Genomic DNA, 24,759 nt, shown 5'->3' on the forward strand with positions numbered 1-24,759 from the left:
TCTTGCATAAAATAGTTAATTTCATTGTTTTCACTGTTTAATATATTAACAGCTCTGGGCTGTTCCTGCTTCAGGACAAATTGACAATTTTTTTTCTCAGTTCTGCGCCACATTAAACTTTTATATCAACCTACATTAGTGATACGATGAGAAGATTTCCACAAAGTCAGAGAAGTGTTTTTTTTAAGCACCTGCCCTTTTCCAAACATTTTCTGTGGACAGCTTCCCGGATGGTTCTGTGTCACAAACCATCTCGTGTGTCAGGTTATTAGAAGATGCCAAAGCAAAATGCTGAATTGCTTGTGTTGTGGTAGTTGATGTATGTTGCCTTAACTTCAATAAAATCTAAAAAAAAATCCCACGCCTTGTTTTATTGTATTAATCTGCAGCAGTGTTTTTTTTAATGTTTTGTGCTAAAAGCACAACAAAGGGCAGACAAAATCTCAATGCAAACCTGTGTTCATTCATATCCATGTAATACCCTCTACAACGTGTCTTATGATGCTGTAGATATTTATTTTATTTAGTATTTATTAACAAAACCATGGGCGAATATGAAATTCATTCATAACTTTTTGTAGAATTGTATTTTGCAATAATGTATGGTTGTCACAAAATCCCAGGGCACAGCACGGCAGTGTGCCTCCAGTTTTTAGAGAGACATCTATTACTATCATCATTAATTAATTAATTGATTAATATGTTTATTGCTGAATACAGAAGCGAAGCACAGACTTACATCTGCGTGTTGATCAACATGGGACAAACTGACTTTAATTTAACAAACATTTATTGGTTTAAAATTAAAAATAGCAGCAAAGACAAGAAACTATGTGAAATGTGAAGATTATGACTTAGATAAACAGACTCCTGTGAATCCAACAAAAGAAGGTGAAATTTCTACCAGAACTAAATGCTCTTGTGGTGATATGGATACTAAATATAACAGTAAGATAAACATACACAGGGACTTCCTGTTTCTTCCACTCTACGTGCAGCGTGTTCGGTTTTCTGATGCTGGAATACTGTTTAGTAACCATTAGGAACATGCAACTTACCAGTGCAGTTTTAACTGAATGAATGAAGGTTTTAAAATGAACAACCTCTTCACTATAGAGTCAATTATAGTTCCAATTCATCAGTTTACCGCTCAAACTGTCATACAGTGGACCACGGGCTGTTTGTGGTCCCTGAAGCTCGAGGGCCCTTCGGCAGTTGACCAGTAGCATGAAGCTGCCTCTCTAAAACATACTGGATGATTAATATATTATTTGTATGCAACAACTGAGTGGACTGAGCTACAGTTCACCTCAACCAGTTCATTCTCAAAAATCTAAATTTTGAATGTCATCTTCAACACTACTGGATTATTATTATGTAATTAAATATGAGTGATAATGTTTGATTATTTGATGATTCTAGTAAGATTTACTGACGTGAGTTAACATGCTACAGTATCATATTAATATGGTATAAACTCTAAACTAATATATATGATTTGCTCTCAAACATTTCTGTCATGCACATCTGTATCCACAGGTCATTAAATACTGATGTTTTGTCATCTTGCCCCTCACCGTCTAATACAGACGCACAAAGTCAGAGCCGACCGCTGGTATAAACTCTCTGTGCAGGCGCTCAGGGCCACAGCTGTTATGGGGACCTCGTGATCAGTTTAAAGAATGATGAAAATCCAGGCCTCGCTCTTTGCGCGGTGTGAAGTTGACTTGCTCGTTGTAATAACTCAGTGCGTTGCCGTGGTAACGCAGGTTAGCTGGCAAGATGGCAAATAGCAAGAACTCAAGCTTGTTCTGATGAAAAATATTCAAACTAATATTAATAATAATGCGCCGGTGCCTCAGTATGGGACACTGAGGGGCGTGACAAAGACGTCAGTATCTGAAGATCTGTGATGAAAACAGGTTGATGTTCACTGGTGTTCAGAGAGACATCAAGTCCAACATTCAGCTACTCGCCCTGTCCCTCTTGAGCCTGCAAAACAAACAAACAAACAAACACAAAAAGCGGTACTAAATTTCATTGATCACAATACTTTCGAAACAAAAACAACATTATTACGGTAATTGCTTTTGGAAAATTTGGTCAATTTCATTTTTTTTTTTAAACAGGAACCTTTTTATTTTTATATTTTATTAGCAAATCCAAATTTGGTGATTTGAGTTTTTCAATAAAGCTGAAAAAGGGAGTGCTCCTTTATTTCTTGAGCCAAACAAAACATTTAAAAAACCACTGGATCATCTGAGAAATATATTTCCACAAAGCTGAATACATGAAAAACATTTCTCTTAGACTTTTACTGGATAGTGACACAAACAAATATCTTAATTTCCACTCTAAATTTATCTTAAGATGTAATTTCAATCTTTAATCACTTTATTTAACAGTGAATATATAAGTGTGGTAGGAATAATTCAGATTGCAGGAAAGTATTGATCATATTGATGCTGCAGAGGTCCCAGGAACTCAAGTATCAAATATGATCAAAATGGCGTCACACATTTAGTATCTCGGTACCTTCGTCCCTATTTCACGGCTCTTGGCTCTCATCTTGTTGGCCAGAGATTCGGCCACATCAGCTCTCTCTTCAGCCTCCTCCAGCTCGTGTTGAGCCTTCCTGAATCTGGCCATGTGCATGTTAGCTTGCTCCTCCTGCAGATTAATCATTAATCACGTTGAACATATTGGTGATCTGACACATTAACTGAGTCACTGAGCAGATTTCTGCCGGTCGTGAGTCACTCACAGCTTCTTCAGCGTGTCGCTTGTAGGCCTTCATCTTGTTCTGGAGCTTGTCCACCAAATCCTGCAGTCGGATGTTGTTTTTCTTGTCTTCCTCGGTCTGAAAGAAGTCATGGAAACTGCTGGATTCTGTCTTTCATTATTTTATCATATTTACAGTAACAATATGTCACTCAAGTGCTCAGTGGTTTCAGTGAATTCTTAAACAAAGGAGCTTTACCTGATAGGTCAGCTCTTTGATTTTCCTCTCGTATTTACGGACTCCTTTGATGGCCTCCGTGGATCTTTTTTGCTCAGCTTCCAGTTCATTTTCCAGCTCACGGACCTGCAGACAAGAGCACAATTAACTGCCACTTGGCCTTTGGTCTTGTTAGTTTTTTGAGGGTACAAAGGCCAAATGCCATCCAATACAACAATGATTTTAAGTCCACAGAGACAATAAAATTAACTTGTCTTGTGTGCAACATATAATGAGACACATCTCAAGTTTCTTAGGTCATGTTTTTATTTCATTCATTCATTTTTGTGATTGCTGTTTTATTTTGTCTCTCACATCTCCTCTGTCAGGTCACTTCCACTCATTCTTGTGATTGTCCACCCCGCCCTGATTGGCCTCACCTGTGTCTTGTTATTCTCCTCCTCACAAGAGTGTCTAATGTGTGTCTTGTTTTCACTCTGTGCCAGTTCATCTCAGCTCCATTGTGTCTTGCGTTCTAGCCTTTGTTATCCTACTGTTGAGATTTTCCTGTTTTTTGGGATTTTTTGCCTTTTTTCTGACAATGCTGCTGCTTTTTGCCCACTGGATTTGTTTGCCTTTGGTGACTGACCTGTGAATCATACTCTCTTTTTTAGCAAGTAAAGACTGTTTTTTTTTTTTTTTTTATAAAATGATAATGAATAAATAGCCAGTGAATAATACTGAGAAAATTTCTCATTATTTTGAGACTAACTCATTAAGTTAGTCATTATTTTAAGATAAGTCTTTTTTGGGGGGGGGGTAAAGTTTTGCATTATAATGACTTACAGGATCTTAAGTCTTCATCTTACTTCATCAGAGACAGCGCATGGACAGCAGTGAAAGCAGCAATGAAAGAGCACACAAGTGAATATAGCACAAATCTAGCTGTCTGTCACTGTTCACAGAGACATTGTAAAGCACTGAATTATAGACTAATTTCTAACTTCTTATGTTTCATGTGGATATCTGCAATGTGGACGGCCATATCCTGTACGTACTCTAGCCTCCAGTTTCTGAAGCTGTTTCTTTCCGCCCTTCATGGCCAAGTTTTCAGCCTCATCTAAGCGGTGCTGCAGGTCTTTCACTGTGACCTCTAGGTTCTTCTTCATCCTCTCGAGGTGAGCGCTGGTGTCCTGCTCCTTCCTCAGCTCTTCAGCCATCATGGCAGCCTAGGGGTGCCACAACAGGAGAACTTAATTTTTAAAAACACTTTCAGGTCTGTGTTAACAAAATAAGAGCCCTATATAGCATCTTACATCAGTAATGGCTTTCTTGGCCTTCTCCTCAGCATTCCTGGCCTCTTGAACAGCTTCCTCTATCTCAGTGTGAAGCTGAGTTACATCCGCCTCAAGCTTCTTTTTAGTGTTGAGAAGACTGGTGTTCTGTCAAAGATAAAAGACACATGACTTGTAAATCCTGCGAATGAAAGAGTTTGTTGATACCTTGATGATGGCAAACAACTCACCTGAGAGTGCAGGAGTCCCGCACGCTCACTGGCATCAACCAGCTCCTGCTCGGACATTTTGCGGCTCCGCTCGGTCTGCTCCACAACGGCTCGAAGCTCTTCGACCTCAGCCTGCATTAAGGCCGTCCTGCGCTCCATCATGGCTACCTGCTCCTTCATATCATCCTGCCCTCTCACAGAGTCATCCAGGTGGATTTGGGCATCCTAAAAGTGCATTTATCCACTGTTAGGATGATATAGTATTGATCTTTTTTATCCTGCTAAAATGCAAGATACAGCATGGATATTCATAGTCTCTGTAATTTTTAAATACTGTACTATTGCCACCATCAGGCCAAATATTCCATTAGTCTACACTTTTAATCCAGGATAAACTTCTCAAAGATGGCTGTCTATGAAATTTCCTGAGCTAACAACAACAAATAGCTGCAGTTAGTGGTTACTTTAGCAAAAAGGAAAGCTAGCTATCTGTCCTACAGGAAACTCCCTAAATCAGGACAATACCTTGTTGTGAAACTGTCTTCTTAATGACAAGTCCAAAATCTGAGCTCAACGAAAATATGCATGGCACAATTATAATGGCCTCATGGCAGCCAATGTCAAAACCAACCACATATGACAGTTTAACGTAGTGTTAACACAAAAAAACTTTCTCTAACATTGATAATTAGGTCTGCTATGGCATGTCTATGACGGGTTATGTTGTCTCAGCTAAACATTGACAAGTTATGTTGTTCTGGTTAATGTCAAGTTGTCATAGGAAAGAAATTGACAGTTATGTTGTAGTGTAAGTGTCAAATTGTCATAACAAAGACATTGGAGGGCTATGTCGTCTTAAACAAAGACATCTAAAACAATCTCAACTTTGCCCTACAAATTACATAACTGACCGAATGACACTTACAAATAACAGTCATAAATGTTCATAAAAATTCCTTCATGTTCATGACAGTGTCATGTCATGGTTATAGCAGTGTTGTGTCAGTCTTACGCACACCTCTTCAAATAAAGTGTAACCACAGATTAGTGTATGTTGTTATACCTTGAGTTGAGCCTGAAGGTTCCTCAGTTGTTTCTGGGCCTCGGCCGACTGCCTGTTGGCGTGACTCAGCTGGATCTCCATCTCGTTCAGGTCTCCCTCCATCTTCTTCTTCACTCTCAGGGCGTCGTTCCTGCTCCGGACCTCAGCATCCAGAGTGGCCTGCATCGACTCCATCACTCTCTGGTGGTTCCTCTTCAGCTGGTCGATCTCCTCATCCTTCTCCGCTATCTTTCTGTCAACTTCAGCCTTCATCTGGTTCAGCTCCATCTGCACACGCAGGATCTTTGACTCCTCTTGTTCCAGGGAGGCCTTAAAAACAGTTTGGGTTACTTACACCAATGCTGTGTTTTTACTGAAGACGTTTGTTGGCTAGGATTGTCATCAGTTGTACCTCAGCTTCTTCCAGTGAAGTCTGCATGTCATATTTTTCTGTCTCCACCTGCTTCTTGAATTTCTCCAGTTCATGAATCGTCTTCCCGCTCTCGCCAAGTTGTTCTGTCAGGTCTGAGATCTCCTCTGGAATGACAGAGATGTGTCTAAAATAACTGATTTAACATGTTTACCCCCAAGCTGTTGTTTCTCACCACAGGTTTTCACTCACGTTGCAGGTTTTTATTTTCTCTTTTCATCGTCTCCAGATGATCCAGGGCCTCTTCATAGGAGTTCTTCAGTTTGAAAAGCTCAGTGTTCAGAGATCGAGACTCTTTCTGAGCGCTTTCAAGCTCTGCCTGAGACTCCTCGTACTTCTGCTTCCACTCAGCTAGAATCTGAATTCATTGAAACATGAGCTAATAATAATAGTTCACAATGTTATATAAAGAAATGCATGTGGTATTAAGTGTAAGAAATTACTTTGTCAAAGTTTCTCTGCTTCTTGTCGAGGGTGGCAGCCACGCTGTTGGATCTTTCCACATCGACCATCAGATCCTCCATCTCATTCTGAAGTCGCTGCTTAGTTTTCTCCAGCGAGGCACACTTTGAATTCACAGCTTCGATTTGTTCTTCAGCCTCTTGGAGGCGTTGGGCCAGTTTTTTCCTGTCAAAACAGAAACCATGACTATTAAAAAAAGGAACTAAAAATATGGTCAGTGTTTTTTTTGTTTTTTTTTGGAAGGTCATGTTTTATTTTATAATTCTGTTATTTATTATTTCATCCTGCACTGATACATTAGACTCTTAGAAATAAGGGTTACTAATAAGGCAACATTAGCCTGATATATTGATCTAATCTCAGTATATAATTACTTTGCTTCCTCCAGCTCCTCGGTGCGTTGGATGGCATCAGTCTCATATTTGTTCCTCCACAGAGCCACCTCAGTGTTTGCCTTTGACAAACAGCGCTGCAGCTCAGCTTTGGCCTCCTGCTCCTCCTCAAACTGCTCACGGAGGAGATCGCAGTCATGGCGGGCTGACTGTAAACTGTGAGCCAAGGCGTTCTTGGCCTGTTGAGAAAGCCACAGATGTGAAGATTCAGGAGAACCAAAGTAAAGTAATCCAGAAGAGTGTCTGCAAACCTTTAGTTACCTTTGTTTCCTCCTCGATTAGTCTTTTTAACTCATCGATTTGTGTTGTGAATCCCTGTTTTCCTCTTGTCAGCTGGGAAATGAGACTCTCTCTCTCCTCCATTTGGCGGGAAAATTCAGCTACCAAGAGCCAAAGACGAAAATATATTTCAAGCAAAACTGTAACTTTAAAGGTTCCATGTACTACAGTCACTGCCACTAGAGCACTCACACCAGACAGCTGTTATATCACTCTCCTAAAAGCCACCAGACTCCACTGACGAAAACCCTGCAGATCATCGTAAAACACACTTGATTGAAAGTGATCAGTAACAAAATAAAGCTTAGCCATCAACTGGCCACCAAATTAGTTCTGGTTCTTTAACTAGTTCCATAAAACATTCTTGGCACCCTGGTGCTATCTCTTGAACAAGCCTGCATTTCCACCACTTTTGAGTTGAACCATTGTTATCAATGATGGGTGTGGTACAATGCACAGGGACCTGTAGAATATAACATGCCCACTTTGGTTCCCAAGGAAAACCTGATATTTTTTACTTTTCGGGTTCCAAATCGAAAATGGAATGGGGCCAGTTCCATGTCGGTGGAAAAGGTATAGGTTAGCCTTTGTTACTGTTCCAGCAATTACCAACTCATTGTTAGAAACAAATTCTGTTTAATGAGGAGCCATTTAGCACCAGGAAGCCACACCCAGCAAGAGCACCACCTTTGTACTATACCACTAGTTCGGTAGTTAGCTAACCGCTAAGTTCCATTAGCTTGGTTGGTATTCCCTGTTGGCGCAGGTAATAAAGTTGTGCTTTTGTACAGTGAGGACAGGCCAAGAGACCCACCAAATTGCTCCAGTAAACACATGTATGCTCTGCAGCATCATGGGTGAGAAAACATTTGATTGGCCCAAATTTAGTAATGAGGCTTTTAAGTTTTTGTTTCCCCGCATTTCTTGGACTGTTTTGTTTTCATGCACTGTGGACGTTGCTCCCCTTTTTGGATTTATTTGCCATATATTCAAAATTTCATATATATAACCTTCAAGGTTTTGAATAAAAGCAGTAAAAGAAACTACCATTCTCAGTCTGGAAACGGGCCCTCTGATTGTTGAGATCAGTAATCTGCCGCATGTTTTCCTCATTCTTGGTCTTTAGCTCCATAAGCTGATCTTCAAGTGACCGACACATCTTCTCCAAGTTGACCTAAAAGTGTGTAAAAGTAAAATTAATCCAGTTAAGTGAATTCTCCAATCTGTCATCTAATCACGAATATCATACTCCAGATTTAAACGTCTCACCTTGGCTTTTGCAACTGTTTCCATATTAATGGCCAAATCATCGATCTCCATCTTGAATTCGCTCTTCTCCTTTTCCAGTTTCTGTTTGATTCTCTGGAGGTTGTCGATCTGTTCTCCCAGCTCGGCCATGCTGTCCGCCTGCTTCTTGCGCAGTGCGGCGTTAGTGGCCTCGTGGTGCAGCGTGGACTCCTCCAGGTCACGCCGCAGTTTGAGGAACTCGGCTTCGCGCTTCTTGTTCATCTCGATCTGAGCGGCGGTGGCTCCTCCGGCCTCCTCCAGCCTCTCGCTGATCTCCTCGATCTCCCTGGAGAGGTCTGACCGCTGCTTCTCGATCTTTGCTCGGACAGCTCGTTCAGCCTCGACTTCTTCCTCCAGTTCTTCAATACGAGCCTTGAAACAAAAAGCAAATACGCCACCATGAGGGGAGGATTGAGATTTCCTAAGTCCTGCCTCATTTTTCGCTGTTCTCCAATTAGAGTCGAGAAAACTTCACTCAACTTTCTCATTTTTTCCTTTTTTCCAAGAGATGATGGATTAGCAACTGTCAGATTAGCTGGTTTCACTGAGACCAGAGTGGTATTGTGAGACTTGTGAGGTCTTGTAAAGTGTGTGCACTGCACTTGGTAGTTTATTTAAAGATGTTTTCCCACTAATAATCCCCCCATTTTTACTAAATGTAACTGTAATCTGATTATGTCACGCACAAGACGAGCTCATTTTTAAATACAGGAAAGAGAAAAAGAGAAAGTTGATTGAGGTACCAGTCTTGCTCAAATGTCATTGGAGCACAGAGCGAAAAAGGGGCAAGACTTAGGAATTGGTTGTTATCGGTCTGAATAATGTATGACTTTGATCTGAGGTTTATTACATGGAGCTCCTTCATCTTCTTCTGAAGCTGGTTATTAATCGCTTGCTCATCTGCAATTTTGCTGAGCAGCTGGTTGTTTTCAAATTCTTTTCTGCAGGGACAAGACAATTCATGATGTCAGTTTGAACCCAAAGATTTATTTTCTTCATGCATGCTGTACATGATCAGTGCAGGAGCTTACTTCTTAATCTTCTCCTCAGATAATTGTTTGTCATTTTCTAGGTCCATCAGGGATTCTTGGTTGAGTTTCAGATCCCCCTCGAGCTTCCTCTTGGCTCTCTCCAGGTCCATGCGGATCTTCTTTTCTTGCTCCAGTGAACCCTCAAGCTTGACAGCAATTTGCAAATTAATTAGTCAATTAAGATGTCAAGTAACACCGGTGGGGGAATGTATTATTGTTCACAGCAACTCACATCATCCACTTGCTGTTCAAGCTTGGACTTGGCTTTGGTCAGTGAGTTGACTTTGTCCTCCTCAGCCTGAAGGTCGTCCAGTGCCTGCTGATGAGCCTCCTGCAGAGCTCTCTTCTCCTTAGTCAGTTTGCCAATGTTTTCATCCTGACCAGCCAGCTCCTCCAACAGGTTTTTAACCTACAAGAAGTAGTATTATTCTTAAGTATTGTGATTCTATAAGTGGTGGTGGGACGTGGTTTATACATTATGTGTAATAATGTTAAGTCCTTAATAACTGGCCACATGGTGGTTCTGTCTGCACCAAAAATGAATCTGATGTTCGTTGCCAAAAATTCCATTGAAATGTTAATGTTGTTGTTGTGAGATACCTAGATATTGAAGAAGCACAAAAATATAAGGCACCAAAAATATTAAATAGGATATATGTGACACCAATCAAGTGGACTAACATATCAAAGGCTTGAGTTTGGCATTGTGACTGTTGTTTTTTTGGAGCCAAAAGTGACCATATTTGGATGAGAACATGGAGCTGGAGAGGATACACATTGCTACATCTTTTTCCTGATTGAATTTGACTGAGAACTTGCAGACATGGTAGCAATTTGTCCATCACAAGATAGCCACAAACTAAAGCATAATGTACATAATTAACAGCTGTATTGAAGAAGACTTGAAACTAACAATTGAGACCATTGCATGTTTAAGGTGCTTCTACATTGGCATCACCACAAAGACCAGGAATCTACGTCCACTAACAACAAACCTTGTTTTCCGTGGCATGTTTCTCCTTCTCCACTTTAGCCAGGGTTATCTCCAGATCATCAATGTCCTTTTTAAGCTCAGAGCATTCGTCTTCAAGCTTCCGCTTCTTGGCGGTCAGCTCAGCGGTCACTTCCTCCTCATCCTCCAGCCTCTCAGTCACCTCTTTGAGTTTGGCTTCGAGCTGGATTTTACTCTTGATCAAGCCTTCGCATCTTTCCTCTGCATCGCAAAGATTTTCGGAGTCCTGAGAAAACCACAGAAAGAACAACAATAATATGATTGCACAATGATTTGACTGATATCTGTGGCTTTCATTTGCTGTGATACTCACAGCTTGTACTTGCAGGAGGAGGTTATTTTTCTCCTGCAATAGAGAGACCATTTTCTCTTCAAGCTCCTTTCTCTTCGACTCTGACTTTGCCAGATCCTCCTTACATTTGACGAAGTCCTCTTTCATCGTCGCCATCTCCTTTTCTGTCTCTGCGCTCTTTAGGAGCGGCTTTATTTTAAAGAACAGCTTCATCCATGGCCAGTGTTTCACATTCATGAATGAGCGCAAGTTATACTGCAGAATCCAGACGCAATCTCTGAAAGATACACATCAGCAGTTTTTAATCATAGTGGTATTGGTTTAGTTTCTGTCATTGAAGAGAAGTATTTTTGGCGATGATCTTACTTTTGTGCGATTAACTTGGAGAATTCTTTTCTCATGAGATATCCCCGACACAGCGCTTGAGTCTGGGTCACAAGAGAAGCTAGTTTTTCATCTCGCAGCTCCTCCAGAGTGCCGAGTAAGCCAGCTTTGAAGAAGACCTGAAACAATATAGTGTAGTAAAACTCAGAGGTGGCAAAAGTTCACACACACTGTACTTCATGTAGAGGAAAATACATCCTCTGAAATATACTTAAAGTGTTAAAGGAAAAAGTTGACCTCTGAAGGAAGCTGTTTTTTTGCAAAGCTAACAGGACTTCCTTTTCTCCATCTTTTACATAGTTTTTAGTGTTGTCATGTCTTCTCCATCTTGTTAGCGTTCTGTCTTGTTACATCTTTTTTGTCGTTGCATCTTTGTCGTTTTTTCCTCTTGTCACCTCTTTTTCATCATGTCATGTATTTGATGTCTTTTCATTGTTTTTTTGTCTTGTTTCGTCTTTTTCATCTTGTTAGTTTCCCGTCTTATGTCTTTTTTTTTGTCTTGTTACACCTTCTACATCTTGTTACATCTTTTTCATCATTATGTCTTTTTGTCTTGTTGCATCTTTTATGTTGTTTTTCATCTTGTTATGTCTTTTTCGTCTTATTATGTCTGTTTTTTGTCTCGTTACATCTTTTTTGTCTACTTAGTAATTTGTACTTAGTTACTTCCCACCTCTGGTGTGGTCTGCTGCATCTAGTCCACTTGAATGAATTGATTTGTTGATTGTAAAGGCTTACGTCTAGACCCAAAGAAGTTTTTAGATCTTTACCCTGTGAGGCAGATGGACACATACCTTTGTAGAACCAAATCTGTACTGTGTGTGGTCAATATCAATGGAACCAAGAAGCTTCTCAGAAGCTTTCTTTCCATCAATGAACTGTCCCTCTGGGATGGCACTGGCATTAAGGATTCTGTATCTGTTCAAATTAAGATGAAAACAGATGATCACAAACTGGAAGATTAAAGGACAAGTATCAGTTTTCTTTATGTAGTTTTATTTCGGGTGGGAATCAATGCTGACCTCTGCTTGAAGTCGGCATAAAGGATCCTGCTGGGGAATCCCTTCCTACAGATCCTGATTCCTTCCAGCACGCCGTTACAGCGCAGCTGGTGTATGACCAAGTGATTGTCCATGATACCTGCCAGTGAAGTCAACAGGAACTGATTAGCAACAAACATTTCATTCAACATCATGTTTTTCATCAACAAGAGCCTTTTTTTTGTATTATCATATAGTTTTTCTTGTAAATTTGTACCTGGTGTTTTGATCTCATTTGGAATCAGGCAGCGCACAAAGTGAGGATGGGTGCTCCTCAAGTTGGTCATCAGTTTTCCGAGATTTTCCTGCAGGAGATCAATTGTTATTTTATCTTTTTGAATTTTGAATTTGAATGTGTGGTTGAAAGTCATATCTCATTAAACTTTCATCACATCTCTACCCTGAAAACCGCAGACACCGTCTGAAATGAGCCGCCCTTCTTCTTTGCTCCTTTCTTTCCACCTTTGCCACCTCCAGCATCACCACCTGATTCTACAAAACAGAAACAGAAGAACTATTTGGTCTTTTTTTTTCCAGTAAATCTCCAGTTTCTGCCTTTAATGTTAATTATTCCAAAGCTTTGCAAACTTTTACCTGCTTCAGCTCCAGAAAATGACGCATACAAGAAAGCCAGCAACTTCATTGATGACTTCTGGTAAAGCTGCACCACAGACTCGTTCAGAGGGTCTTTGTTCTTCTCCAGCCAGCCGGTGATGTTGTAGTCCACAGTGCCGGCGTAGTGCACCAGGGAGAAGTGAGCCTCAGGCTTGCCTTTGACAACCTTTGGCTTTTGGAAAGCATTGTTTTTCCCAAGATGCTGGTCGTAGAGTTTGTTCTTAAAGGAAGTGTCTGAGGCCTTGGGGAACATACACTCCTCTTCAAGGATGGAGAAGATCCCCATTGGCTGTTGAATGTAACACAAGCATACGTAATGAATACAAAGTGCCTAAAGTAAGGTCAAATATACACTGATGTGCAGTAGATTAATCCTACCTTTTCAATTAGCTCAATGCAGGCTGCCAAATCCATCCCAAAGTCAATGAACTCCCAGTCAATTCCCTCTTTCTTGTATTCTTCTTGCTCCAACACAAACATGTGATGGTTGAAAAACTGTTGCAGCTTCTCGTTGGTGAAATTAATGCAGAGCTGCTCCATGCTGTTGAACTGTGACAAGAATTAAGCATCAGTTTACGACATATGGACATAAAACTGAGAAGCAAGCGTGCCTGCTGGAAACACCAACCGCCCCCCCCCCCCACTGAATCCAGACTCACATCAAATATTTCAAACCCTGCGATGTCCAACACTCCGATGAAGAACTGCCGCGGCTGCTTCGTGTCCAGCATCTCATTGATTCTTATGACCATCCATAAGAACATCTTCTCATACACAGACTTCGCCAGTGCACCAACTGCATTGGTGACCTGATCAGAAGGAGCATGAATCACTATCATGAATTATAGATTTCCATGCAAACAAGGTTATTAAATTTTATAACAGAGGTTATGGGGTACTTGCTGACAGATGGTTTGGGGTGTTTATTTGTTATTTGTTTTGCCCAAGTGATATATCAGCCCGACCAACCTGACACTCAGTCAACACTGGCTGTGCAAGCTGTTGTTAGGACCAGTTAATGGAGGGAATCTTAAAGCTTAATGATTAGATGCCCCTCCCTCACAGATTACTCGTCATAAATACCAAACATTTAATGCAGGATTTCAAGCTATTATATTTCACATATAAACATTCAATTGATAAATGTTATGTGATATTCTAAAGCCATATATGCCCTATTATTTTGTATTGTACTCTGTTTTGTATTGATGAAGAATTTGTTGCATAAATGAATGCACCCAGAAATATGATTTTTTCTTCCCTGTCATGTTACAGGATGTCAGTAGTTTAAATGGGGAACAAGAGCATGGATGTAGGTGAAAAGTCACAACCCCTGCAAACACAGCATATCACTGCAATGCCAACGTTGTGATGTTAGTTCATTTGTGATGCATCGACATTCCTGCAACATTAGGTTGCACCAATCTTCCTGCAACATTACCTTAAAACATTATGTCAGAACAACATTTCTGCTGCATTGCACTTAAAAACACATTGCAGTGACATTCCTGCAACATTACACCAGTGACATCAAGTTGCAGCGACATTCCTACAACATTACACTAAAAACGTTATGCGGCAGTAACAATCCAGCCACAACCCTGTCTTAGTAGGGACAATGCTTGCCACATCCCAGTGACATAACGAGACATTGTCACAACATTTCCAAAAAGTGGTGCAAACATTAGGACAACATACCGACAGCACCTAAAATAACATGCTGGTGACAATACTCTGGAATTTCACTTGGTAGGTTTCTACAGTGTGACGTGTGATATTCCAGCAACGACACATGTCACAAAACTTATAGATGATGAAGATGATGTTGATATTCTTAGTTCCACCGATGCTAAGCTCTTGATGGCAAAATATCACAACTACAGTAGTCTGCATGAGATGCTGACCAATCAACAGCCTGCAGTCAACACTGAAGCTGTGGTAGGAGCAGTTAACATTGTTCAGGACAACTAAAGAAATTTTAGAGCTCAAAATTTTAATGGCTATTATTGAAGTTAAAGCCTGCAAGCTATACAACATGATTATTGTTTCCACCAAAGTTTAACTCAGCTTTGCTGTCACACGGACCGATGCAGGAAATCTTACCTGCCACGAGCAATTACCCTCTACAACACCTCAGCTCTGTCTAACAGAGAGGCTGTATAGTTTCTGTTCTACCAAACGCCTCTGCTTTGCTGTTTCGCTCTGTTCCTGGTTTGCACCTTCATTATCATGGTTATGGTAAATTGCTCATCTTATACTCCTACTGGTTCATTTGCACATCTTGACTTTATTCCCACCTACTTCATTACAGACATATTATCTTATGTCTGCAGAATGCTTTTACATTTTCTATATTTTGGCATATTTTAGTATACTGTGTTATTGTATATTATTCCTGTATATATTTTTAGGTATTAGTATAATAAATTCTCCCTATAATGTATTGTATAATGACTGTTGCTATGAAGAACAGAGCATTGCTATGGACACAGTTCTGATCATAGACTCTGGAGGAGCAATGAAATAATTTTTAAATCCACAAAACCACTTTAAAATCGATAGTTTGTGTCAAATTATCATTATTTTCTGATAAGTAACCACATAATCAGCAGGGCAATGAAAAATACCTTTAGGATGATTCATTATTTTGCAATAATGACCTGCTGACTGTACATGATCCTTTTTATATTAGTGCACCTCATCATGCATTATGACTTGTTAAGTCTACAGTCACAGTACCTGGGGGACCGTCTGGCCCTTGGTGACATATTCATTCCCCACTTTCACTCTGGGGTAGCAGAGGCCTTTCAGCAGGTCGGCAGAGTTCAGACCCATGAGGAAGGCGACTTTGTCTGCCACTGAGAGGTAAACATGAGGTTAACATCATCTTCACATCTCCACTGATGAAAACTAAAGCCAGACGTCTCACCCTCAGTGCCGTCGGGCTCCGCCTGCTCCTCACGCTGCTTCTGCTTGAACTTCATGTTCCCATAATGCATCACAGCTCCGGTCAGCTTGTAGATGGAGACTTTTTCTTCATTGGTGAAGCCCAGGATATCAGTCGCTGTCTGTTACATTAAATTCTTTGTTAGCGGGAGTTGATGAAATGCATGTGTGTGACACTGAAGACAAGAGACACTCACGTCTGTGGCCAACAGCTCCTCTTTGTCGTCGATGCTGGCCACAGAGATCTGCCCCTGACTTATCATGGGGAAGTCATACGGGTTTGTTGTTATGAGAAGCATTTCTGAAAAGAAAAACATAAGGAATTACATCTTTTCTGAATGTATTCTTCAAAATCTGCAAGATATGATGTCCTCCCCATACCTATGAGCTCTGGTTTGTGGCCAGTCATTATCTGATAGAAGATGTGGTAGCTCCTCTCTTCAGACAACTGGAAGGTCACTCTTGACTTCTCCAGCAAATCTGTGTTGAATTAAGTTAAGTATATCAAATGAGACATGAGACACTTTATTTGTCATTGCAGCCATTAAAAAAATATGTTTGGCAACCCTCAGAGACCAGCAACAATAAAAAAAACAAGATAAAAAGACAAGAAGTTAAGATGAGAAAAGTTTAAGTTGAAATAAAAAAGGCTTCCTACACCTTTTCTAATGTCAAACTGAAGCACTTTTCAAGTATTTTCAAGGTGTATTTTCAGGATTTTCCAGTAAATTCCATATGTATATACATATATATGCTCAAGATGATTATTTCACTTCATCATCACATTAAATCAGATGTTATTGTGCTTACAGGTTTCGATATCAGCAGAAGCCAGTTTTCCTGTGGTTCCAAAGTGAATTCTGATGAATTTACCCTGTGAAATATAAAATCAGTCGAGAAACTGGGCAAACTGCACAAAAAATCACGAAATTTTGTAATAAAGATTTTAGGAATATTTGAAGGAGAATAACAGCCTCAGTTATTGGAACATCTGTGAGGTGGAAAACAAGCAAATCTCGTTCAAAGATCCTATCTTTAAAGCTCATACTTACAAATCGTGAGGAGTTATCATTCCTCACAGTCTTGGCATTCCCAAAAGCCTCCAGCAAAGGGTTCGCTGAGATGATTTGATCTTCCAGCGTCCCCTGGAAAACACAGCCAGTCAGCTTTATCGGAATCCCATTGTGGATTTTATTTTTCATTTTTTGTCAGGCTCATATCTCGTTGAGGGATTACCTGCATTTTGCCAGACGAGTGCTCTTTCTTGTCGCCACCAGCCACCGCGATTGTCGCAAAGTACTGGATGACACGTTTTGTGTTGACCGTCTTCCCTGCACCAGATTCTCCACTGTGAACAAAGACAACCAAAAGCAATCATACTGTCCATCTTTAATGACTGAATTATAAGTGAAATTTGTACTAATATGCAGCACCACTCACGTGATCAGGACAGACTGGTTCTCACGATCTGTCAGAAAAATATGAACGCGCTTCAGTGAAGTCATGCATTTGTTAAAGTGACAAAATGGTTATGAACAAGTTACTAAGAGTAATGGAATCCAACAGTATAGGCTAAAATCTTATTTAACACACAGTCTATAGTAGAAGTGCGTTGTTTTCCCTCCTTCTTCCTCCCCAGATTTGAGGAAGTTCAGGCAGGCTGCAGGAACACTGCAGGAATGCAAGACGGGTGCAACATTGTGTTTTGACAAAAACAAGCAACAACAAGGTCTCCACTATAAGTTGATCAGCTGTTTATAACTGTCAGTTATAATTTCTTACAGTGAATACATTAGATATTTCTCCTTTATATTATAGAGTAATGTTCAAGTTTTGACAGAAAATCTATTGGCAACTATTTTGATTTAATGACAGTGGTCTTTCATGCAAAAACATTTCAAATGTGAAGATTTGCTGTTTGTTTGTTTTTTTTAATCTTTAAATTACTTTAATAATTTTAATGTATTAGCTCCACCTCAGCTCACATCAACCTGTCCTGAGTTTGAAGAGTGACACCTGGAGACTATTCCACTGTTCTTCATTTACAAAAAAAGCAGATTTTGTTAGTATTTTTGTAATTCGCCCTTTTGGTAAGATTAATTCAGAGTGGTGGTTTTATTGTCACCAGAAGTTGCCTTTGATTTTTCATAAATGATACACACACACAAAAACTTTCACTTGCTCCTGCAAGTTCATTGCAAAAATCACCTAAAAAAATTGCAACATGGATCACAAACTTTTAGAAAAGCTTTTTGTTACCTGTAAGCATATTTTGATATGCATTATCAGAGACAGAGAAAATATGTGGTGGGGCCTCCATGCGCTTTTTCCCTCTGTAAGCCGCCACCACTTGTGGGTCGTACACCGGCAGCCACTTGTAGGGATTAACAGTGGCACAGAAGAGCCCAGAGTAGGTCTGCAGACGACAATACACAGTGTGTGAGAACCACTCAGACAAATAAAGAGATGAAACTGTCCCTCTCATTACTCACATAAATCATCCACGCTGCATAACGATCTTTGAGGTTAAACAGCACAGAGGGCTCATTGAGGTGAGTCATCATGGCCATGTCCTCAATCTTGTCGTACTTTGGAGGATTCATAGGATGGCAATCTTCCTCTTTGACTGTTACAGTCTGGAAAATAAAGAGAGAAGAGAAGAGAAGAGAAGAGAAGAGAAGAGAAGAGAAGAGAAGAGAAGAGAAGATCATACTGATGAGAGGAAATAGAATAGACCTGCTAACAGGACTCAGCAGTAAGAAAAGAGAAAAGGCACCAGACAGAATATGTGACCTTAAAAATTAAAATATTGGCACCTTTAAACAAAGAGTCAAAGCAGATGATGCTTAAAGTCATATTTCAGTGTCTTTGCATGTTACATCCCATTCACCAGAAAACATGCATTTTCCATATTACATTTACCAATTTTCACACTGGGTTTCACTATCAAAGATTAATTTAATCTAGATTTAGTTCTAACCAAAGTTTAGCAAAATATATTTAAAGTGAGTAGAGCAAGATTTTAAGAAAGCAGACCTCGTTTGCACAATCAAAAACTAATCTCAGGTTTGTAAAGCCAAGTTCAAGCCTAGTAAATTAGCCTATGAAAGACTGGGGAAAAAGTTAACTTCTCCCTGCTCTGTATTCCTTAACAAAACACATAACAACATTGTTTGATACCCAACTAAAGCATTGCATTGTTTGCTGGATGGCTAAAAAGTTAGTTAGCCTCGCTAGCCTATTCATGATCATGGCTCAGCAGAGAATTATTTTGCTCATTCTATCTACAAAAGGCATCCATATAAAAAGTGGCTAAAGTAAATGAAAACTGAACCGCGCTTAGTCCAGTGATGACTCGCACAAGTGCCTGAAAAAGAAAGGTAATGAGTTATGAAAGGGCGTGGCTAAAGTAAAGGGGCGGGGGTAACTGGTACCATCTGCTGAGACCAATGATATGTCCCACAAAAATCTGTGACAAACAGTTTATGAGGTATGAAAGGGCGTGGCTAAAGTGTAGGGGGTTAGGTGGCGGTCACAGAGCAACCTACAGAGCTGCTGGTCAGAGCTAAATAAGAGAAAAATCATGTCTATATCAAATTAATTAAATCAGTTGTGGGACTGTTTCACAAACTGCTGTGAGACTGTGTTGGATAAATAACTCTTGACGGATACAGAAATATTTACCTCATCAGCTTCAGTCTTCACGATGACTTGGCCACCTTCTTTTTTCTGGATGGTACCTTTGATGTACAGCTCCTTGACATCGGGCACATAGCAGGCAGTTCTGGCATCAAACGGGCGGTTCTGAGCCTCCACTCTCTCCTTCTCCGGTTTGCGGAGAAAGATGGCCGCCGGCCCATACTGGGCCATCTCGGCATCACTGCTCATGGTGATATCTGAGGGTTAAAAAAAAAAAAAAGCATGAAAGTAAGGCACACTTAATCAAAGAAAAAAATTCAAAAGATTTCTAATTGAATTATTTACTCACCGGGTTTAGACTCCCCAGCAGGACTGAATCAGAGATTCTGCAGGCCAAACACAAAAAAGGAGGAGACACCCAGTGCAGAGCCACCGATGTTGACAGATGTAAGCAGGGAAAATGACAGATCTTATGGACGGCACGTCTCTAAGTGAACACCAGCGGGAGGCTGAGGCTCCTTTTATCAAGATGAATGTGCTGCTGAAGCAAACCGGACGCTCCAAACTTGGCAATGTCACTCTATTCAAATGTGAATCAAGTCGCATTATCGATCTCTGCTCTACACTTAAATATGGGACGGGATCTTCGGGTGGTAATAGGAACATGTCAGCAGTGACAGGTGATGATCCTCAAGCACTATTTTTACATGCCTTCCATACTGTCAAGAACTGTCAGTAGCTACTTAACATTTATGTTGTGTTTGCTGTTCAGTGAGACCACATCTCATGTTAAAGGCAATCTTCTATAATCAGTGCATTTATTTATTTTGTGATAACACTGATTTAGAGACAGAGCCTGTCATTGCTTGTATTTATGGGAATAAACCATACGTAACTCAGTGTCTCCATGATGCATCGTGACCTTCATGTTCATCCTGGATTCGAGGACCACCTGCTCATTCACCTCCAAGACACCTTGCTTGGATTAAGTGCATTAAACTCTTGACAGATGTCAGTACAATGTCAACTTCAGTTTGTTGGAATGTGTCAAAATGATTTTTTTTTTTTGTTTGTTTGTTTGTTTTATGGCCAGTGCACAAATGAACGTCTGTCTCATCGGGAAATTCCACTGAATTTGTCATTAGGTTTTTATTTTTTAAATAAATAAAAAAGTTAGTTCACACACCGTTTTCCTCTGACGTCACACTCAGGGTGAGAAACAAACACTGTATTGCTGTGTTCCAGGTTGCACCTCTTACAGAACATAGAGAATCTGACAAATCATTATAATTTCATGGCTTCCTGATTGATCAGCAGCTGAAAAGACAATAGATAACGAAAGTCTGTGCAGTCACCCATAGGCAAAACATTCCTCTACCTTTATAAATTTGACCTTGACTTGGTAGATCTGGTTCAGATATTGTTTTTTAAAGAGGAAAGTAGCAGATTTGATACAAATACTGCTTGTCACATCTTATTAGTGTAGTGTAAAATAAAGTGTGACCGTAACTTGTACACAGAGAACACAAATGGGCCAAGAATCCCATACACCACACACAACACACCACCACATTAAAGAGGCAGATGAATGACTGTCACCATCTTCATTTTTTGGAGCCAGAAGTGGCGATATTTGGACAATAGAATAGAAGTGCAATAGGCCCTTTAATTGACATTTCTGCATCACCTTGTCTTAATGCATGTTATTGAAATCATACACATTTTGAATACTTTATAAATAAGAAATAAATGTATTCTGGCTGATTTAACAGGCCATCTTATTGTTTATTTCCTCTCTGCAAGAAAACAATATGGAACATTTTAGCCCACTTAATAAGTGGGACAAAAAGTGCATTTTTGTGGAACTTACAAGCTTTCATTTTTTTGTTTTTTCCTCTAATGAGTAAATGAAATAAAATTAAATTTGCACAATTTCTTCCACAGTCTTTTATTTATTTGGTGACCCAACAAAAATCTCCTGTGGCCCGCCTGTGGGTCCCAAACCAGTGTTTGGGAATGATTGTCTATTTCAAACTAGTGATTGAGACCATAAACTCATTAGAAAACTGTTTACTGAAGGAATAAATCAAGTGACAATTTAGGACGTTTTCTCATAAGCTTACATACAGCGAGACTTCTCTTATGCTACCAGCGTAGTCGCCCCCTGCTGGCCGTTAGAAAGAACGCAGGTGCTTCCAGATTGGCTTCACCTTTCAGAGCTGGAACATCTGTCCACTATTTCTGGAAGAAACAATCACACAGACAGCAAACTTGACATAGATAGAGATAGATTTTAATATTTTTGGACAAACATCTTGGTGGCAAATACATTAATTACATTCCATGACAAGGTTAGCGTTAGCCAGCCACCTTGAGGGAAGTTGTCTGCTTTGTTTACAAGTTAACACATACTGTAACATCTGGTGTGTGCTATACTTAAGGCTGTGTGAACATTGCAGGCGGGTAGCAACACATGACGAGTCCTTTGTACCACATTTAGAAAAAGCATGGGAGGGTGTTTGTAACCTGAGCCCTCATCATATCAGGGGGAGTTGTGCGCAGGAGCAGGTGTGAACAGCAGCTTGTCATCTTGAAAATACATCACATCACCTCTTAATATCAGGCTGTAATGCAGAGTGTAGGTTTACAGGCTCTGAAACAAGGAGAAATCACACTGAGCAATAAAATAAAATGTAAAAAAAAAAAAAAAATCCAGTTTATGTGAGAGTAAATATGTGTCTGTTATGTTTCTGGTGAAAATCAGTCACTTTTGTTTATGTCTGATATGATGGATAAGCAGTTTTTCTTCATTTCTTATTAATTTTAGAGCTGATGAAAACTGCACTGTTTGCTCATAAGAAGAAAAACAAAAGAAAGATAAAATAAGATTTTTAATTATATATTTTGGTCAAATTTCTGAATAGACTTTCTTAATAGATGCCATTATCGTGTGAAACACGTGTATCTCCAAGAACAAGACCATCCTTGTTCTTAATGCCTGCAACCAGAGTGGTTCATAGTAAACTGTGTAACATCTAAGTTCTGTAAAATCTTCATTTAGGCTGATTAATAACTGTCAGACCTTAAATAAAACCTGAAACAAACATTAGATAGCCTACTTTGGACAATCTAAAGGGCACAGCGAAAGACAGTTGGCCTATATCCAACAACATGTGTTGTCCATTAAATGAGTTAATCTAATCAGGTCATTTATAATTAAATACATTGAAAAAATGTGATACGAGGGCAGCAAAGTCCTTTTTTTTTAGTTACATCAAGTTAGCTATGGCTTAAGCTATCTCACCAGCTAGCTTTAACTAGCTAATTTTTATATGGTAAAACAGATTTGGGTCTGTACTCTACTTTGGGACTCTAATTTGTCCAACTAGGCCTGGTTGCAGCGTTTTGGCTTTTTTTCAGTGGCTTATTTAGGTTTATCTTTATTTCACTGCTTTTCTAGATTCTTTCTTTTTAGTGTCCTGTATTTACATACGTATATGCATGTGTTCTTCTGTGCAAATCTGTATGATGTTCTCTGTATATTTTCGCTACCAAAACCAGCCTCCCCCTGCACTGTGAGTGAAGAACTCTACACTCTTCACTGAAAATGCTGACAAGCTGGTGGACTGTGTTTGTCCCTGCCTGTCCACTTAGTGTCCTGTCTCTGCAAACAACAACCTGTCAGCTCCTCGAGCAGCGGCCATCCTCTTTGTACTTTCTCCTCACTTGGAGGTTACCTTCAGCGCTCGTACGTAACCCTCCTCTGCTAAAAGTCACACATGCACTTGCAGTAACTCTAACCCGTCTTCAGCAGGGATTTCTACAAATGTCATGAACATACCAGCTGCTGCTGATCGCTGCGCCGCTGACAGGAGAGAAAAAGGTGGATTTTGACATCGTCCGTTTTAACTCACAGACTCGGGCCTGTGTTATTCTGGTTTTTATCTGATATCTGATGTCCACTCCAGTGTGATTTTTACTGTTGAACTGGTGAGAAACTGCAGTGTTACTGAGCAAAGTTTTATTATCGGCTGTGCTTCAGCTTTTAGTTAAACAATAGTATGGAAGAAGCATCAGTAGCATTAGCAAAATTGTATTTTATAATGTGCAATATTACATTATTATCAGGTGTAGTAGTACTGTTTATTATTTTCATTATCGCTGCCAGTACCACTTTTCAATTTGTTTTTTTTAGCTCACTTTTTAATTTAACTTATGTAACTTGCTGTTATTCTTTTAGGAATTGTTGTTTTGCATTTACTCTTTTTACACTTTCTATTTTTCCCTTTATATTTAAAACACTATTGTTTTTATTCGATGTTACTGTGATTTTGGAGCAATAGAAGACAATAATTTCCCTCGCTATTAATAAAGGTCCATCTTATCTTAAGGCATGAGTTTTTATCCTTTTTATTGATTGTGACTGGATTGTGACAATTATCCCCTCCAGTAAGGAAGTATTTTATTAGGAATCATATCAGATTTTACTCTCAAACGTCTGCTTCATGTTTTTGTTGTTAGTTGATCAGAAAAGATACTTGACAGATTCAGGATGTGAATGTGGGTGAAGAAATAAAACAGCTTCTCCTGGGAAATGAGCATCCGATTTTATGCTCTTTATTTTGTCATGCACAATTAGACCAGAGGACAGAAAAAAAGAAGAAGAAAATAATTGTACAATTTTCTGCAGTTTGACACATATATTCAAGGACTTCGGGGGGATTATTGTAACACTCAATAGGGTAAATTCTCTTTATTAATTTAGAGTTTTTCATTTTCATTTGTGCTGTCGTGGTTATTTAAGAAAACACTCATTTAGTCACACGTCTACACCAGCTTCTATGCTGCTGCCACTTTTCTTGAAAAAGCTTTTTGTCTTGTGAAATAACTGTATTATTATTATTATTAGCTGTGATTATCATGTTTTCTTTCATTTTTTTTAAAAGAATGACAAAATGTATCTCTGCATCTTGACACACGTTTGAAAAAGGAATTATCAGTTCAGCGACACACCGTTAATCTGCAGCCTGCCTGCATCTCCTCCTCCCATCTGCAGCAGAGTGTTGTGTACAGTGCTGATGTGTAGCACAGCCTGCAATGTTTGGAAGATACTGGGGATGATAACAACTAATCAACAACTGATTGATCGGTAATTTTAATTTTGAGAGATTATTCAATCAAGCAAAATTCAATCATGTTATCTGATATTCAATTATATGTTTAATATGTAGATCTTTACAGGTTTAATCTCTGCAAAACTGTCAGAGAATATGAAATATGGTTCTGTTGAAATAAAACTTTCATGGGGGGCATATATTGTATTGTTTGGCATAAGCAAAATGTTTAAATGGTTTCTTTAATAAAAATTAATTGATCACTTTATTGTTAATGTTGCCAATGATCAATTAAACAAAGTGGAAGCCTAGAAGATACCAATACCATACTGAAATGGGCTCTGTGTGACTT

The 24,759-nt window shown here is 39.5% G+C and overlaps 1 protein-coding gene across 1 annotated transcript; it reads right to left on the reverse strand.

Annotated features, from left to right (window-relative positions):
* Positions 1-1,341: 1,341 nt before the first annotated feature.
* Positions 1,342-19,771, reverse strand: LOC146309143 (myosin heavy chain, fast skeletal muscle-like). Its single transcript, XM_084744468.1, has 40 exons — positions 19,643-19,771; positions 19,339-19,550; positions 18,147-18,290; positions 17,914-18,070; positions 17,095-17,122; positions 16,891-17,002; positions 16,707-16,799; positions 16,465-16,528; positions 16,036-16,134; positions 15,852-15,955; positions 15,638-15,776; positions 15,448-15,566; positions 13,368-13,517; positions 13,087-13,257; positions 12,688-12,997; positions 12,494-12,585; positions 12,311-12,398; positions 12,076-12,193; positions 11,848-11,971; positions 11,036-11,172; positions 10,691-10,946; positions 10,361-10,603; positions 9,598-9,774; positions 9,366-9,511; positions 9,185-9,275; positions 8,317-8,706; positions 8,095-8,221; positions 7,030-7,148; positions 6,751-6,947; positions 6,358-6,541; positions 6,107-6,272; positions 5,897-6,021; positions 5,506-5,814; positions 4,464-4,667; positions 4,255-4,380; positions 3,997-4,167; positions 2,981-3,085; positions 2,765-2,860; positions 2,536-2,670; positions 1,342-1,992 (listed from the first exon to the last, which is right to left on the reverse strand). The coding sequence occupies exons 2-40, from the start codon at positions 19,540-19,542 to the stop codon at positions 1,969-1,971; spliced, it is 5,844 nt and encodes a 1,947-aa protein (XP_084600594.1). The 5' UTR covers positions 19,543-19,550; positions 19,643-19,771; the 3' UTR covers positions 1,342-1,968.
* Between the last annotated feature and the right edge of the window lie 4,988 nt (positions 19,772-24,759).

Source organism: Lutjanus erythropterus, chromosome 19 (assembly GCF_056507025.1).
Source record: "Lutjanus erythropterus isolate fLutEry1 chromosome 19, fLutEry1.hap2, whole genome shotgun sequence".
Classification (NCBI taxonomy): Eukaryota; Metazoa; Chordata; class Actinopteri; order Lutjaniformes; family Lutjanidae; genus Lutjanus; species Lutjanus erythropterus.